The sequence below is a fragment of the Amblyomma maculatum genome, chromosome 10 (genome assembly GCF_055883805.1).
Source record: "Amblyomma maculatum isolate TAMU_Amacu chromosome 10, ASM5588380v1, whole genome shotgun sequence".
NCBI classification, from domain to species: domain Eukaryota; kingdom Metazoa; phylum Arthropoda; class Arachnida; order Ixodida; family Ixodidae; genus Amblyomma; species Amblyomma maculatum.
The window spans coordinates 59,430,875-59,445,911 of record NC_139353.1 but is presented as its reverse complement, the minus strand read 5'-3'; the positions used below and the strand labels follow the sequence as shown (position 1 = coordinate 59,445,911).

Genomic DNA, 15,037 nt, shown 5'->3' with positions numbered 1-15,037 from the left:
AAACAAAATTCCTTCACACGGGTCACGCACTACCCTCTGACCGTCGACTGCGGGTGCAGCCTTGGCCACCTCGAACCTGCGTGCAACCATGAGTAGCACTGACGTCAGCCAGAAGATCCCCGCCGGTGCAGTTCCAACCGGGAAGGCGGGCTCGGCCACCAGGGTCCAGCAGACAGCTGCATATCAGGCCCCCGAGAGCCCCGCTGTCCAGGCACTCAACAAGCTGGGACTGTCCCTCTTCCAGATGGTAAGAAAGACTACCGACAGTCGGGTACAGACTAGTCGCTGCGACCTTCGAAGCTTGAACACCTTGCGCCACAACGTGTAGACACCGTGTACGCGGACAAAGAAACGCCATGAAACGAAGATAGTTGAGCGTTGAAATAAAACACACAATACCTGAGCTATAGTCTAGGCCCCGTACGTTTCACATGTGGTCATGACCCTTGTCCCCTACGCCTAGTTCGGCACAAAGTATTCATCAAAAAATCCCAAGATTATTTACACTGGCAGGAAGAAATAACCATGCAGTATAGCTTGAACCGAAATTTACGTCCCTGCATGTTCCAAACTTCGACGCCTCGCGCCGTCCGCCTGGAGCAATGAAGCACCAGAAATGAACAATACCACCCTAGCTGCCAGGCATCGAAGGTCAGCAGTCTCCATTCAGCACCAGAACCATTGGCCGTTTTCATCAAGGCCACAAAACAGAACGGGTTAGGCATCAAATCAGTCATGGCCAGTTGCTGTGGCCAATGCGCTGTCTAAATGGGCCACGAACGGCTGCGCAACAGGTACCAGGCATGCGTAAGATGATTTGTGCAGCGTACGTCCGCACTAGTAAATCTCCGCAGTTCCAGAACGCTGACAAATTAACGCATGGTGGACACTTAATGAAGACGCGGACCAGATAACAGGATGTCGGCTGTAAGTTCACACGGCCAACGAACGTGCGTATCACGCATTGGTTTATCTAGTCTACTATACTGACACTGCGCGGGCGCAGGTGTCAGCCCACCTGGAGCACAACGTGCTGCTCTGCCCGGCGGCCGTGACCGGCTCGCTGCTTTCGGTGCTTGCATGCGCCCGGGGCGAGACCCAGGCGCAGCTGGCGCAACTGATGGCCGACGCTGGGAAGGTCGAACACCTACAGGCGGCCGTGCTCACCGCGAAACAGGTCATCGAGCGGGAAGCAGCCAACGGCCAGACGGCGATCGCATACAGGTTCGCTTTTTAGCTCGCTCCGGGTAACCGCACACACAGAACTTTCCACATTCCTGGGCATCGCCGTACACTGCGCACTGGACTGAGTACACCTGTAGCCAAAATCGGTTTGGTTTGTGGGGTTTAACGTCCCAACGCGACTCAGGCTATGAGAGATGCCGTAATGGAGGTCTCCGGAAATTTGGACCACCTGGGATTCTTTAACGTGCACTGACATCGCACAGCATACGGGCGCCTTGCTTTTCGCCTCCAACGAAAAGCGGCCGACGAGGCCGGGATTCGATCCCGCATCCTTGGGAACAGTAGCCGAGCGCCGTAACCACTGCGCCACCCCGGCGGGGTGAACGGGTGCTTACGGTTGCTAGCAGCAGGTGCACAGAAAAATTTGCGAGCGGTACGGTGACGTCCAGGACGCGGTTGCATGGAGGTATACAGTGACGGCATTTACCACCGATGAGTCTCGTCAGGCAGGCGTCGCCGCATCTGGTGACACGAGGTTCGACGGGCGCAGGCTTCTGGTGAGCCGCAACCTGGAATTGAACGAATCGTGCGAGCAGCTGCTCATGTCCCAGCTGCACTGCAGCGTGGACCGAGTGACCTTCAACGCCAGCGGCGCCGAGGACGTGGCCGACGCGGTGAACGACGCCTTCGCCGCCAGCAGCCCGCTGCTTGGAGAGGTGCTGGCACCTGACGCCGTCGACCCGACCGCCAAGCTGCTGGTGGCCTCGGCCTTCTATTATAAGGTATAGTCACCATGAGTGCACGTATTTGAGCGAACATCAGTACACCATCGGCTTGTGGCCTCCTTTGAGGGCCGCTTCATTTTGCCTCGCCTTAGTTCTCTTAAGACGCTAACACCAAGACACCTCTGTGGACGATGCATGGACTCAGGGCGTGCTGGACCAGCCGTTCCAGCGTTGCGCCGAGAAGCGCGACTTCAAACCGAACCTCTCCACATCGGTGGAGCTGGAGTATGTGGGCGGCACTGGTACATTCCTGTACGCCGAGATGGAGGAGCCGGTGGCCGCCAAGGCGCTCGAGCTGCACTACCGAGGCGACAAAGCCTCGCTGCTCCTACTCGTTCCCGACCGGTCGTCGCTCCTCAAGGACCTGCGCTGCCTGCTCACGCCGGCGTTCATCGCCAAGCTGTCCGGCCTGCTCAAGCCAAGGACCGTGCGCGCAGAGCTTCCCCTCACCAGGGCAGAGGCCAGGTACGTGGCCAAGGGATATGGGTTGTAATATTTAAACTTCAAAGGGAGAGGAGGAAGAGGGTCAACTTTTATTGTTCAGGGAGGGGTTTCCGTGCTAGAGGGCCGGGAATCCTTCGACTCTAGCGACCGTTGACCGCTCGGCGGCTCGGAGTTGGATTAGCGGGTCCGAGCTGAGCATAGCTGCATCCCACTGCTATAGGAGTTCGAGAGCTCCAGATCCCACGGAGGGGGATCTCGCATGCGTGCCCATAGTGTGGCCTCTGTTGGCATAACTGACAATGAGGAGTGTATATTGTAGGTTATGCATGACCGTATAAGTAGCCCATTTGCGAAGTGATGAGTCAGTAATTTTCATCATGCGTCTGGGTATATATATAGGCTACGTGTGCGACGGAAATGTAGCCATTATTATTTGACAGAAAATCGAATCCCTCGCCAACCTAATGAAGGGTTAATTGCCTCATCACCCGGCTGACAAATCCTCGGTCGATATTCTGGGCAGCCTCATTTCCCAGGAGGGAGAAATGTGCTGATGTTCAAATTAGCTATATGGGTCGGTGTGCCATTTCAGAGGAAGTCAGCAATTTCATTGCAATAGGGAATGTTCTCCCTTTGCTCTAGTTCTTTACTGCTGTTTTCGAGTGGCTAATGATACGTAGAGCTGAGGTTGAACCCTTCCGTTATCTCCGAGTGGTTGGTAACGACGCAACCGGCCGCGAGCTGTTAACCTCGGCAATTGTAGTCAGATCGCAAAGGCGTTGAGGTCCTACAGTCCTTTCTACAGTGGTAACAACAAGACTTGACATATCGCAGGTACACCCTAAATACGACGTTGTTTCGCACGGGCGTCCGCCAGGCCTTCATGCCAGGAGCCGAATTCAGCAGCCTGGTGCCCAAGGGAGAGGTACGCATCGACGACTTCCTGCACAAGGCCACGCTGGTACTGGACGAAGGGCGACCGGCCAGCGCGCCTCAAACCACCCATCAGCAGAGCCCCGCCACGTCTTCGACTGCCGCACAGCAGCCGGCCGAAGTGGAGTTCGCCGTCACGCGTCCCTTCATCTTCGTCCTGCGTCGTCGCGGAGACGGCTGCATTCTTCTCGTCGGCATCGTCCGAGATCTCAAAGAGCCGCACCATCGGTAGAAGACGCGCACCTCCGACAGCCGCGCCTTTCTCGGCTTTATTTACGTATTCGGCGTGACCGATATTACAGGTCACAACCGTCCACACTGCCTGTTTTCTTTTTCTCTTTTTTTTTTTAAACTTCCAGCAAGACAGAGCTAGATAGGAAACCATACTTTGAGGAAATATGGGTAAGCTGGCCCACTGCTTCAAAGCTAGGGAAGATGGGATATAGGGGAAGGAAGAGAAATGAGTAGAGATCATCAAGAACATCTCGGTTTGTGAGCGCCTTGGGTAACAAGTTCGGTCTACACGAAATGGGGTCCAAGATGCACTTTCCCGAACATCTTCCGCAACAACAAGGCGAGCGCCCGGCATTTTGGTGATAAGTGACATCGCGGGAAATAAGCAGTCAGCGAGAACAGGAGGTGGTGGTAGAGATACAGCACGCTATGGTCGCGCAGCCTGTATCACCCAATGTGCGTAGTCCGACGTCTCTTCAGACGCGATCGCATGTCCGCAACCGACCTTTCTCCCAGACTGATTCCCTGCACTGAAAATACCCTCAGATGGGATCAAAGTCTCTATGTAATGAACAATGGCAGCATTTATCTATACATGCTAATACACTAAAATGGGCACTCTATAAGCCTTTTTCACACGGCCGCTGTGCGCGTGCGCGCCTCTCCCCTGGTTGAAAACAAACCACCAACCTCAGCTGCGCATGCGCGCTTATTGGCCTCCTCGATCGGCGCAGCCGGAGCTAATCTCGGAGGCCATGTGTAGTTAATATCCGTGAGTCGTGACAGGCATATGCGATAGATGGCGGTAGCTGTCAATAACACACACCGTCATTTTGCTGGAGCCAAAGACGTTTTCAACCAGTAGCAGACGAATTTTCAACCACTCCCAGAGGGCGCCACATTTTGTGAAAAAGGCGGCTTAAAAGCCCGGCCCGCATAGAAGCGCTTCTTGCGCAAGGATTCGCCTAAGTGGGAAGCTTTCTTGCAGCCGCGCAGCCTAACTTCGACTGTCACGGATGTTTTTTTTTTTTTTTTTTTTTTATTACGTCTTTATTTCTGCTTACGGTAGGCGTTTACCTTGCGGCAGAACTAAGTTACTTCATGGATGTAGGGGTGGGGGATGCTGTGCGGATTCGCGGGCCAGCCTTCACACCGTCTCGGGCAGAGGCACTTTATTTTTCTTTACTTTTGTTCTGCCTCACCATAGTATGTCTGTACACTAAGCAAATATGAGAGATACGAACAGCCCCAGTTCGGGCAGCTTTCAACTACAGAATGAGCGCGCGACGGTCGATATAAAGCGCGCGTCGCTCCTTTCGCGCAAACACACACACACACACACACACACACACACACACACACACACACACACACACACACACACACACACACACACACACACACACACACACACACACACACACACACACACACACACACACACACACACACACACACACTCCTTTTACTGCGTCATACAAAAATGTGTACCAAGCTTTCGGTTTTGTCTCCGTTTCGTACGTGTCGTACAGCTTAACTCGACGGCACAGACCAGCCTCAGAAATGAGACCTCAATTCTGCAGAGTAAGGATCGTGCATAGAAGACGCTCTATGTCAGGACGGCATGCAAACACGATGTTATCGGCACGTAAATTCAACAGCCGCAAACTACACAGCCTCGTAAAGGAAATAAGTAACTCACTAGATGAGAGGAAAATAAATGTAAGCATGCCGCTGAATTACCTAATGTTTCAATGAGTGTCAACGCATTCATGTACGGGATCAAGGAGCGAGGTTGCAGATGGGTCTGTAAATAAAAAAAAAAAAAAAAGGGAGACAGCAATGGCTGCGCACGATATGCCACATCCCAGTCGGAAAAAAAGTAGAGAAAATTTTGTTGTTACTACAAAATTTCTGTACGCTTTTTGACGGGAAACCTGTTGTGACAACAGAATGTTCTGCAGTAACATCAGAAATTTCTGTAGTGAAAACAAAAAAGAAGTGCTACAGAACTACAGACAAAGGAAATATACTACAGAAAAACTACAGAACTGCGGAAAAGTAGTACAGAACTAAGAAAAATATGACGTTTGCGGCAGAACTACAGAATATTTTGTCATATATTTTTGACATGGTTTTTCCGACTGGGGACGGCCTGCGAAAACGCGGGGGCGATGAGTACTTCCAATCGCCTATATGCAAAAGGTCGCCGACAATCGGTACAAAATAAGCCTGACATCCGCACACTCGATTGCCGGCGGCAGAGATGCTTTGCGGGACGGTTTCAAAGTAAAACTCGCGACTCTACGATGTCGACAAGGGGGACGGTGGAGGGGGGGGGGGGGACAAAGCGTGCTCCTAATGGAAAGAACGAACGAGTGATAAAAAGATCATAAAGAAGAACGTAAAACTTTTATAGCGGGCCACGCAGACGACGAAACAACCCGCTTAACTTCCATCCAAAAGGGAACTCCGTTGACTTTTTTCGCTTTCGAATACATATATCTCGCTGCTTCAAAGTGCTTTCGCCATTTCAGCTCTGATCGCAGCATATATACCACACTTTCGCGACTGGATCCATATATACGTTCGTTCGCAAATGGCCCGGCGAAGTGAACCCCATGCATTCACACGCTTTCAGCGAAAGAGTTTTGTAAACGTTTATTCACTGGCGAGGAAGGCGCGTTTGAGAGTGTATACGTGAGGCCGTTAGAAAACAGTTTCCAAGCGGTAATGCGATGCGCCGAATGGCACGCTGCGAAACAACTCCCCGCCAACCAGCTGCAGTGCGGGATGCCCCGCTGCGTGTGCTTATATTTGCAAGGTATACTGCTCGGTGCTTCAATGAATGTTTCGCTCGTTAATCGTTTTTCCCGAGGCAGAAGAAACATTACTCTACACCCGTGGCGTTGCACGGCGTTCACGCGTCGGGTATTTCTGGACGCGTCAAACGTTCGTGGAAAGGAGTGTTATAATAAGAGTTGATTTCAATCACCGCGGCTCAAATACATAACGCGCGCCCCAATTCTGAGCACGCGAAATACACAGAGCAGCGATTCGACTATAAATCAATTAGCCCCGACTCTTAAAAAATTAAGGTATAAATTAAGAGCAGTTAGAATGAATAGCTACACCAAAAATGAGCAGATAATGAAAACGAGCTATTTTTCCTCGGGTATATCTCTGGCCGCAGTATAGTGGCCGCAGGGTATGGGAAAGTGGTATTATTCACCAGAATAGTCCCTACATAGACAAGAAAGGGCGCGGTTGTAGAAAATTCGATGTTTGTTGATTAGTATCATTGAATAAAAATTAAACAAAACATTTGAGCCTAGCCTGAAACGTTATCCGTGTGTGGAGTCGATCACACTTGTCTAGACCACTCGAGCAGTCTGAGTTAGAGCAAATGAAGTGAAATATTTTATAAGATTATTTATTACCTTTTAATTTTTCACTGCGGAAATACCTTTTCACAGTGTTTTTCTTGGGTCTATTCGCCTACCCTGCGGACAAAAGTAAACGAAGCACGAGAGTTGCTTCTAAAATTTTTCACGCGTTTCACAACTGAAACTGGCAGTCATGATATGTGTGAACCGTTAGTAGACGCCAGTGCCCTTTTACTAGGACAAATATCGTTTTCTTATCTCTAACGCAGAAAGCGTGATTTTTATTTGAACGGAAAAGCGTGCTCCGTTTACTTATGTCCGCACCTGTACGTGAACAAGCAAGTTGATGAATTCCTCAGTTGTTCCCTTTCGGTAAAGAAGTATAAAACTTTAAAAGACCGTAGTTAAGAAAGAAAAGCCACCAGTTGGGGAAAGTAAAGGCAAGATAACTTTCAACGGCCTCAATAAGCTCCCTTTTTCTTTTCTTTTTAGAAACCTTCTCTTTGCAAAATTGCACTGTACGAAAACGGAGACTATACCACCACCAAAACCGAACCTTACCTTTAGGAAATGTCTTCGCTCCAGAACGGAAAGAACAAGTGTCTGACGGAATGCCGGTGAGTTTTTATATTACTGTTAAAAGGATTTTCATACTCATTTCCACTAAATTCCTTTCTCGAAAACGAAGTTTCGAACGAAAATTGGCCAGCGTTTGTGCGGCTTGCACCGGTGTGCATTTCAGCGGAGTACTTCAGAGCTTTCCATTTCCACGGGGTTTTTGTCTCACGAGTCCCTGGCGTGTTTGAAGAGCAAGCTACGAGGAAGTCTGAAACCTCTACGCGTAACCCTCGAAACATAATCTACTGAGAACCGAACGTTCGCTCCGAACACGACGCTGAACTGGTTCGCAGTCAAAGCTTAAAACTTTCCTCCTTTTTTTCTCTTGTGTGTAGAATTCAATCACTCAATGACCGCATGCTTTTATTTCCTTTATTTTCGTTATTTCTCACTATCTACTCAAACTTGCTTTAAGCCTTTGTTTGCCGCTCCAATGCGAAGACCACACTTTTCAACGCCGGCTAAAATCTATGCGTTTTTTTTTTTAAAGAGCTCATCTGTCTCTCCTTACGGTCGCTATGGGCGCATCTGGGGTATCGGCTTCAGTAGCGAAGAATCGCCCCACGGCAGTCGACAAATGAGTTAGTAGGAATATACAATAAATATTTAATTTATTCCGCAATTTATCCCGAGCGAAACTATTGGCCACTGACTGTGCTCGAAAAGCGACGCTCCCGCTTCACGGTAATTTGAACAACGGTGAAAATTTTCATTACGATACCAGAGTCATCACCAGACAAATACGCATTGAAGTTGAAGTTGAAAGTTTATTTTCGAATCAAAAAACAATGTACAAGAATATACAGCGAGAGGTCCCATTGTACAAGACCGCAGGTGGAACCTCCCATGGTAATAGATTTCGATAGGCAACATAAAGAATAATATTATTGTAAGAAAATTTCTTCGAAGCGTGCGCCTAAATAGACGTATATATCCCCTACCCACCCTTTTCTTTGCCGCATCCGACATTCACTCGCATGTCCCAATTGTGCCGAACGCTGTGCTAATTTAAGACACTGCACCTTCTTCTCCTTCCCCGTGGTCCTTTAGTCCCTTCGTGTTCCATACCCCCTTTCGCCCAAAGTGGCGGGCTTGGCTATAGCCTCGGACCCGGCTGGCGGACCATGCAGTCCGCTCTGGTAATCCTGACCTACATAACTCGGCACTTATACTACATGAAAATAAAGTTCTCTCTCTCTCTATCTCTCTGCCAACTCGGCCATGTGATGTGGGTCTTGTGACGTCACCTAACAAGCCGACCAATCAGTGCAAGGCTATGTTCGCGGCCCGCCAACAACCACCTTTCATGGGGCATATGCACGCAACCAGAGACTAAACGTTGTCGCGTTAAAATGCGCCATATCCAGCTAAGATGGACAAAGTTTAATAACGGAAAACGTAGGCGTTCTTCCCAGCTGAAATCAAGTCGGTATTGTTAGGAGGCCTGTAAAGTACCCGCTGGCATTTCCTTCCTTCCGCAAACTTTTAATCATCGCTCCAAAAAGCTGGAATGTAAATAAGAAAGTTGTCTTAATTGTTGTTTCATGACTTAATTCTGGTGCGTCCCGAGATCACGTGCAATGCAAACCGTGTACTATACTAAAATGAATGTAAAATTAATGTACAATGAAACCAAATCTCCCCAATATTATGGAAATTGCATTTTAAAGCGATCATCTGCGGCATAAAACGCATGAGGCATGTCAGTACAGAGTAGCCATCCTTCCAGAAAAAAAAAATAATAATAAAATTTCAGCGGGGGTATACACAACACATCAGGAATTGAAAAAAATTGTTTCTATTTTTTTTTTTCCTTGGCACTCGACGATAATGTGAGCATGTTAAGAAATTTCCGTAGCTGCCCATTTACTCGTATCTATTACAATGCGATAAAGACGAGGTGTGGTTACACGCACGCACGTGGAGAGAACGAGGAAGTGATAGAATTCAGAACGACTTCATATCGATTTCTTCATATTATATATTTTTTTTGTTTTTTGTATGTAAGCATAGTTCAAAAACTTTCTTTGCTGCCCAATTCTTGGCCGATCCCCGTGTGTGGGTATGTGCCACATGTTATTTGGTGAACAACAACGACTATACACCAGTCGATTGTTGCCTACTGTCTTGATTTAAGATACCACATACAGCACAAGAATGACTTCTTCAGAACGTATATCCCATACTTAGATTTACATTTCTGCAATGTAGAGGCAGGAAAGAACAAATCATGCCAGTTCATAGCTTTTTCTCCGCGTGTTTCCACTACCTGACGTTCGGAGATGAAGATGGGTGGGGAATAACTAGAGGAAGAAGCACTTACCTTCTAATCTAATGACTGGATCACACTGCAAGGCTCCACTGATATGCGTCTGTGACGGAAGGCAGCGATTGGAATGGTTTTCAGAGTCGTTTTCCTGGAGCTTTTCGGCGCCTGTACCGGATTACACACCGATCTTTTTACTACTTTTAGAACTTCCCTGCAATCAGTCAAAATTCATTTTCCTATCAGGCTGTTTGTTTTGTTGTCATTGAATTCATCACGGGGCGCTCGTTTGAGCCGCTCACTGAACTATTTCAACCCTAGATAGGTGAAAGGGCTACACTTCAACTGAGCCCCAAATCATTGCGGTATATTCCAGAATGAAGGGGCAGACTTTTTGGCAAAATCAGCTCTCGGCACACCTGTTCTATGTAACGTCCATAATGTGATCATTTTTGCAATGTCTCATATTCAGCGCTATCAATACACAGCCGCCTCGTGCCACGATCCCTTGCTATCTACAGTTGACTGTCAGCATCCCATGTACCCATGGAAGGTTCGTTCACGTAACCCATGCAGTGTGAGGCAGCGATGACGTGCGATGCAGGATCCCCCGCCTAAACATTTACTCGTGTAGATGCGGGTTCTCGTTTGCCGAAGGATTTTGCTTCAGAGAAGGCCATATTTAGAAATTCCCAAAGCAAATTTGGGATTTACTTCGTCGGTCCCGCTTCTTCTCTCCTTCGATGCGAGTGCAAAAAGATATACGCTGCCTCGAATTTGTGAACGTTAACGTTCACAAATTTAAATTTTGACTGCAGAAAATTTGCCCGTAGCTGTGATGTAGCTGTGTAAATTTACACAACTACATCACAGCTACGGGGCAAATTTTCTGCAGTCAAAATTTACAAACTTCAAAAACGTCGTTCAGAAAATTTCTGATTTTATTCAATTCCATGATATTGAATCATACGTGTCTTTTTTCTTTTTTTCTTTAGTTCGTTATACAGTAATGCAGCATATGCAGTACATTTGGCAGTCCACACTGAACCCTGGCCGATCCCCCTTCGTGGGCATGTGCCATTTACCAAGGAAGAAGAAGAAGCAGGGGACCGGAGCACGCGGCGTCCGAGCGCTCGTGGCCCGAGACCGAACGCCGCAGACAGACCACGGTCGCCATCGCACCCAGCAGACCGTCACCGGTCAGGCCTCTCGACTCCGGACCAACGCGACCGTTTCGAGCAATATCGGGGGCTCCACCCATACTGTGAGTTCAACATCCGACGCTGCGTCAGCTAACCCGAAACTCCCCTGCTATACCTGTCAGCCATATATTTCGGTGATAGGCCTAATCGGTTTGTGCCGCGGTGAGGCTCCGATGCGTGGGTCTTCCAAACCAATCTTATCGACCGATTAACATGACGTTGTGGTCCCTTGAACGCGACACAGCAGGGCAGATAACACGGAATCGACCACTGGAGATCTTGATAGGACTAAACGTATCGCCACATGAGAATCGGTCGCCGCTATTGCCTTCTTTCAGGGGTACCGGCCGCTTTCCTCCGACCACGGCTCTATAACGTCCTATTGAATTCGCCTGCAAACCCACTCCCTATACCTCATTTTCAGACTGAAAATATACAACCGACCACTGCTCACCTGAACCTGTGACCTAATACAGCTGTGGCCAGATAGCTGTGGGTTTTGAGTATAGTAGGGCTCTGAAGTCCATTCTCGTTCTGGCGCTATACCAGTTATAATCTTTACAAAGTGATAATCTCTTACTACTTTTACTGATGCTTGTGCTAAACGAGCAGGTTTCGACGACTCAATCTAATAACACCGAATAGAATTACGAAGCGAAACTTCAAAGATTCCGGCGTTTAGGAGGTCCTTGTTCTCATACTCCGAATGTAGCTTTCGGACCATTAAACTCTGCATATCATGTCATATCATTCACCTCACCATGAATATCAGGCTTTGTTCCTTCTCCGCGGGGCAAAGGGCAGAGGTAGGCTGAACTGCACACCTGTCTTTCCTCTTTCTCCTAAAAATGTGTGGTCTAATCCTCGCTGCACAGACAGCAGGAATGCATACGCGTTGTTCAGAGTTCTGATCCAGTGCAGATACGCGAGGAACAGCACTAATGTTCTCACCAAAAAAGCCTTTGTGCTCCCTTAATTGCGCCAATGAAAGCATCCACGTAGCGACGACGACGTACACGACACGATGTAGTGTCTACACAATCATCGCCTGCTATCGACGTCTCGACGCAAGCATTTGCCGCTCATTTTTTTTTATTTCGATGCCCCATTGTGTTATATGTTCCAAGTGAGGTAGGTCTGGCAGATGCAAGCAAATAGTTTCGGCAAAGGTGAACTAACGGTATGCTATGAACGTGGCAAGCCAATTAGGCCACTAAAGACAAGAAAACAAACGCTGCCATAGCAACCACGTGTCAGCACAGACAATAGAGACATTAGATAGATTTAGCATACCGTGATCCGCGATCCGCCACCGTGACACTCTACCGCTCGTAGGCGGGGCGTTCAAGCTGATTGGTTCCGATGCGCCAGGTCAATGTGCCGACATCAAGTATGTGGCGCCATCTATCGCATCAAAGTGATCTGGGCATGCGCAATGGAACGCGCGGTGGCGGTCCACGGTAGCGGATCGCGGATCACGGTGTGCTAAATCTCTCTATTTAATTTACCGCTACCGCTTACGGCGGCCGTCTACCGCCACCGCGCGCCGTCAGTACAGCACGCGCTGATTAGTCCCTGCGTGCGGAGTCCGCCGGATATTGTCAGTAATGTGGCGCCATCTGTCGCCCTCGGGGTGATTTGAGCATGCGTACTAACGCTCGCGCGGTAGCGGTAGACGGTAGCGCTAAACCAAGTCTTTAATAAGACCTGCGACGGAAGATATGAATGCGTGCTCCTGAGCAATAGTGAACACGTCATGAAGAAAGATACCCTCAAATTTAAGAAACAAAGCTAATAGTTAGGAGTCGTTTTTATTAACCACTTTGCAAGGATACTGCGCATGAAATAAAATTTTTCTTACGTTTCTTTTTTTTTTTTTCATGTTTGCATAAGAGTTGAACGCGATTGCGATACTGTGTCCCTCACGTTCGCATCACGCATTCACTACGTCAATCTTTCTTGTGTGCTACGGGTAGTCTGTCTAGCTTGCAATCGTATTGGGCTCGATTCTCGCCGTATTCAAATTAAGCCAATATTCTTTTCAGTCAATTACTTGACTCTGGCTACAGGAGCCTCCCTCAGGAACCTAGGGGATATTTTTAACCTGTTGCTGAATATATATGGCCGCAGTTGACAAGATAGTCACTTTTTCTTGCGCACTATAGATGGGTGGGCGGAAGAAGGAAAAAACAACAATGCAGCCGGTAAATGCGTCCCTGCATTAATAATTGCAGCAGAGATAGGGGAGTTTCGAAAATGGCGTCGCCCAAACCGACGACCTCTGCCGGGAAGCTCCGGCAGCCTCGGCGCTCGCCGACGTCGACCTCGGCGCGAACGTCACCCGTGACGCAAACGTCGCCGCAGCCCCAAGGCGACAAGGAGGACAAGGCGGCAGCCCCGGGCCTCAGCCCTAGCTCATCGGCAGCCTCGTTGCAAGGCGCTGCCACCGCATCAGGCAAGTTGTTAGTTGGATGACCTTGGGCGTTGAGTCATAGACCTTCCTATTTGGCATACGTGGGTTTACAAACACCCGCTCTTAGAACACTTGTGAGCAGGAGCTGAACATGCCTACGCCAGCTGCACGCATCCCTAGGCGTGGCCACATTGCTTACAGATGATGTAAGCGCTGTCGTGACGCTGGGGCTACGTCGACCCGGCCTTCACTTGGTAGCGTGCAGAGACTCGGGGTTGAAGTAGGATTGAATCTTCGAAGTTGGTGAAATATGTACAAGCAGGTTTAATGGCACTTTGAGAAAACGTATTTACAAGAATATTTACATGAAAAAGAAGGGTACATCAGCAAAATGACAAGCGTTAAGAGTTCATAGCGAGAAGCGACTGGATGAGCCGTTTACCCAGGGCCCAGAGCCATTTCGTGCTCTGCAGCGTCCTTAAAACCCCCTATGTCCAGCCCCTCCCTGAAGATGCTGACCAACCAAATCCAGGGCACGCCCCTCAGGTATCGGCATCCAATCGAACACATCACTGCACTGATGGTCTGAAGCACTGACTGGTCCGGCATTCATTCGTTGGGCGTGATCACTTGTTGGCGGGAAAAGCTTGGGAACGGCGAGGAGAGGAGGTACATTTCTATTCTTCAGCAAAGAAACCACAGGCTGGTTCTGACAAGTGGTTTTACTTCTCAGAAACCCGAGTGCACGTGGCGCCGCATCCGCTCCCAGCATTGTCCGTTTTCGACAATTGCAAATCTTTCCTGCATTCCTGGGAAATCACTTAATGGCTGTATGCGTCATGCTCCTTTCTTGTCCTGCACGTCAGCGGACATGTCACTCTGTCGTCTCCTTTGGAAAGTAGGCATTCCTCACTGGACGATAGGGCTTATCGACTGGAAGGGTGAACAAAAGAAAGAAAGCACTTCCTGCATTTCCCGCAGGGGGACGTTTCTTTGTGTTTTTCCAGACGTTCTCTTGGCAGGGTCAATTTGGCATTTGCAGAGAGTCCACAAAGCAAAACAGGCTTACAAAACAGGATTCCTGGAAACAGGCTCACTTAGAGCCATTGGACCATCACCACATATTCACAATACTTTTCCATGCCCACGGGCGAACAATAGAGCGCGCAAATGCGGATGCACGGTCGTAACAGCCTCCTCCCCCGCCAGAAGAGACTCGGAGGGCAGCAGCCGCAGCTGCTGCATGAAGAGACGACTTAATGGCCTGCACGTGAACGCTTGAAGCTCGCTGTTGCTTGTCGCGTTGTCTTGATTGTTGTAGGCCAAATTGCTCGAGCTGTCTGAAACTCAACCACATGTCGAAGCAAGCACTCGGCTCCCGTCTGAAGAGACCAGGTTAAAAGAAAACTGCCATTGTTGTTCGAGAAAAGCCCACTCTCAAGACGTTCAGGACCCACGTATTCCTAGAAAACCAAACGTGCTGCTTTACATAGTCACACATATACAAGCGCACGAGAAAAAAAAAATAAAACCTGATTATCAATTTGGATACATGGTGAGGAACATCTCGG

General features: G+C 48.9%; 2 protein-coding genes across 3 annotated transcripts in view; one reads left to right on the top strand and one right to left on the bottom strand.

The window, feature by feature from the left end:
- Nucleotides 1-15,037, bottom strand: part of LOC146176613 (uncharacterized) — a 239,223-nt gene that overhangs the window by 181,620 nt on the left and 42,566 nt on the right. The window lies entirely within an intron of this gene.
- Nucleotides 89-3,643, top strand: LOC146176615 (iris-like). Its single transcript, XM_084581339.1, has 5 exons — nt 89-247; nt 1,007-1,224; nt 1,736-1,967; nt 2,116-2,435; nt 3,249-3,643. The coding sequence occupies exons 1-5, from the start codon at nt 89-91 to the stop codon at nt 3,577-3,579; spliced, it is 1,260 nt and encodes a 419-aa protein (XP_084437465.1). The 3' UTR covers nt 3,580-3,643.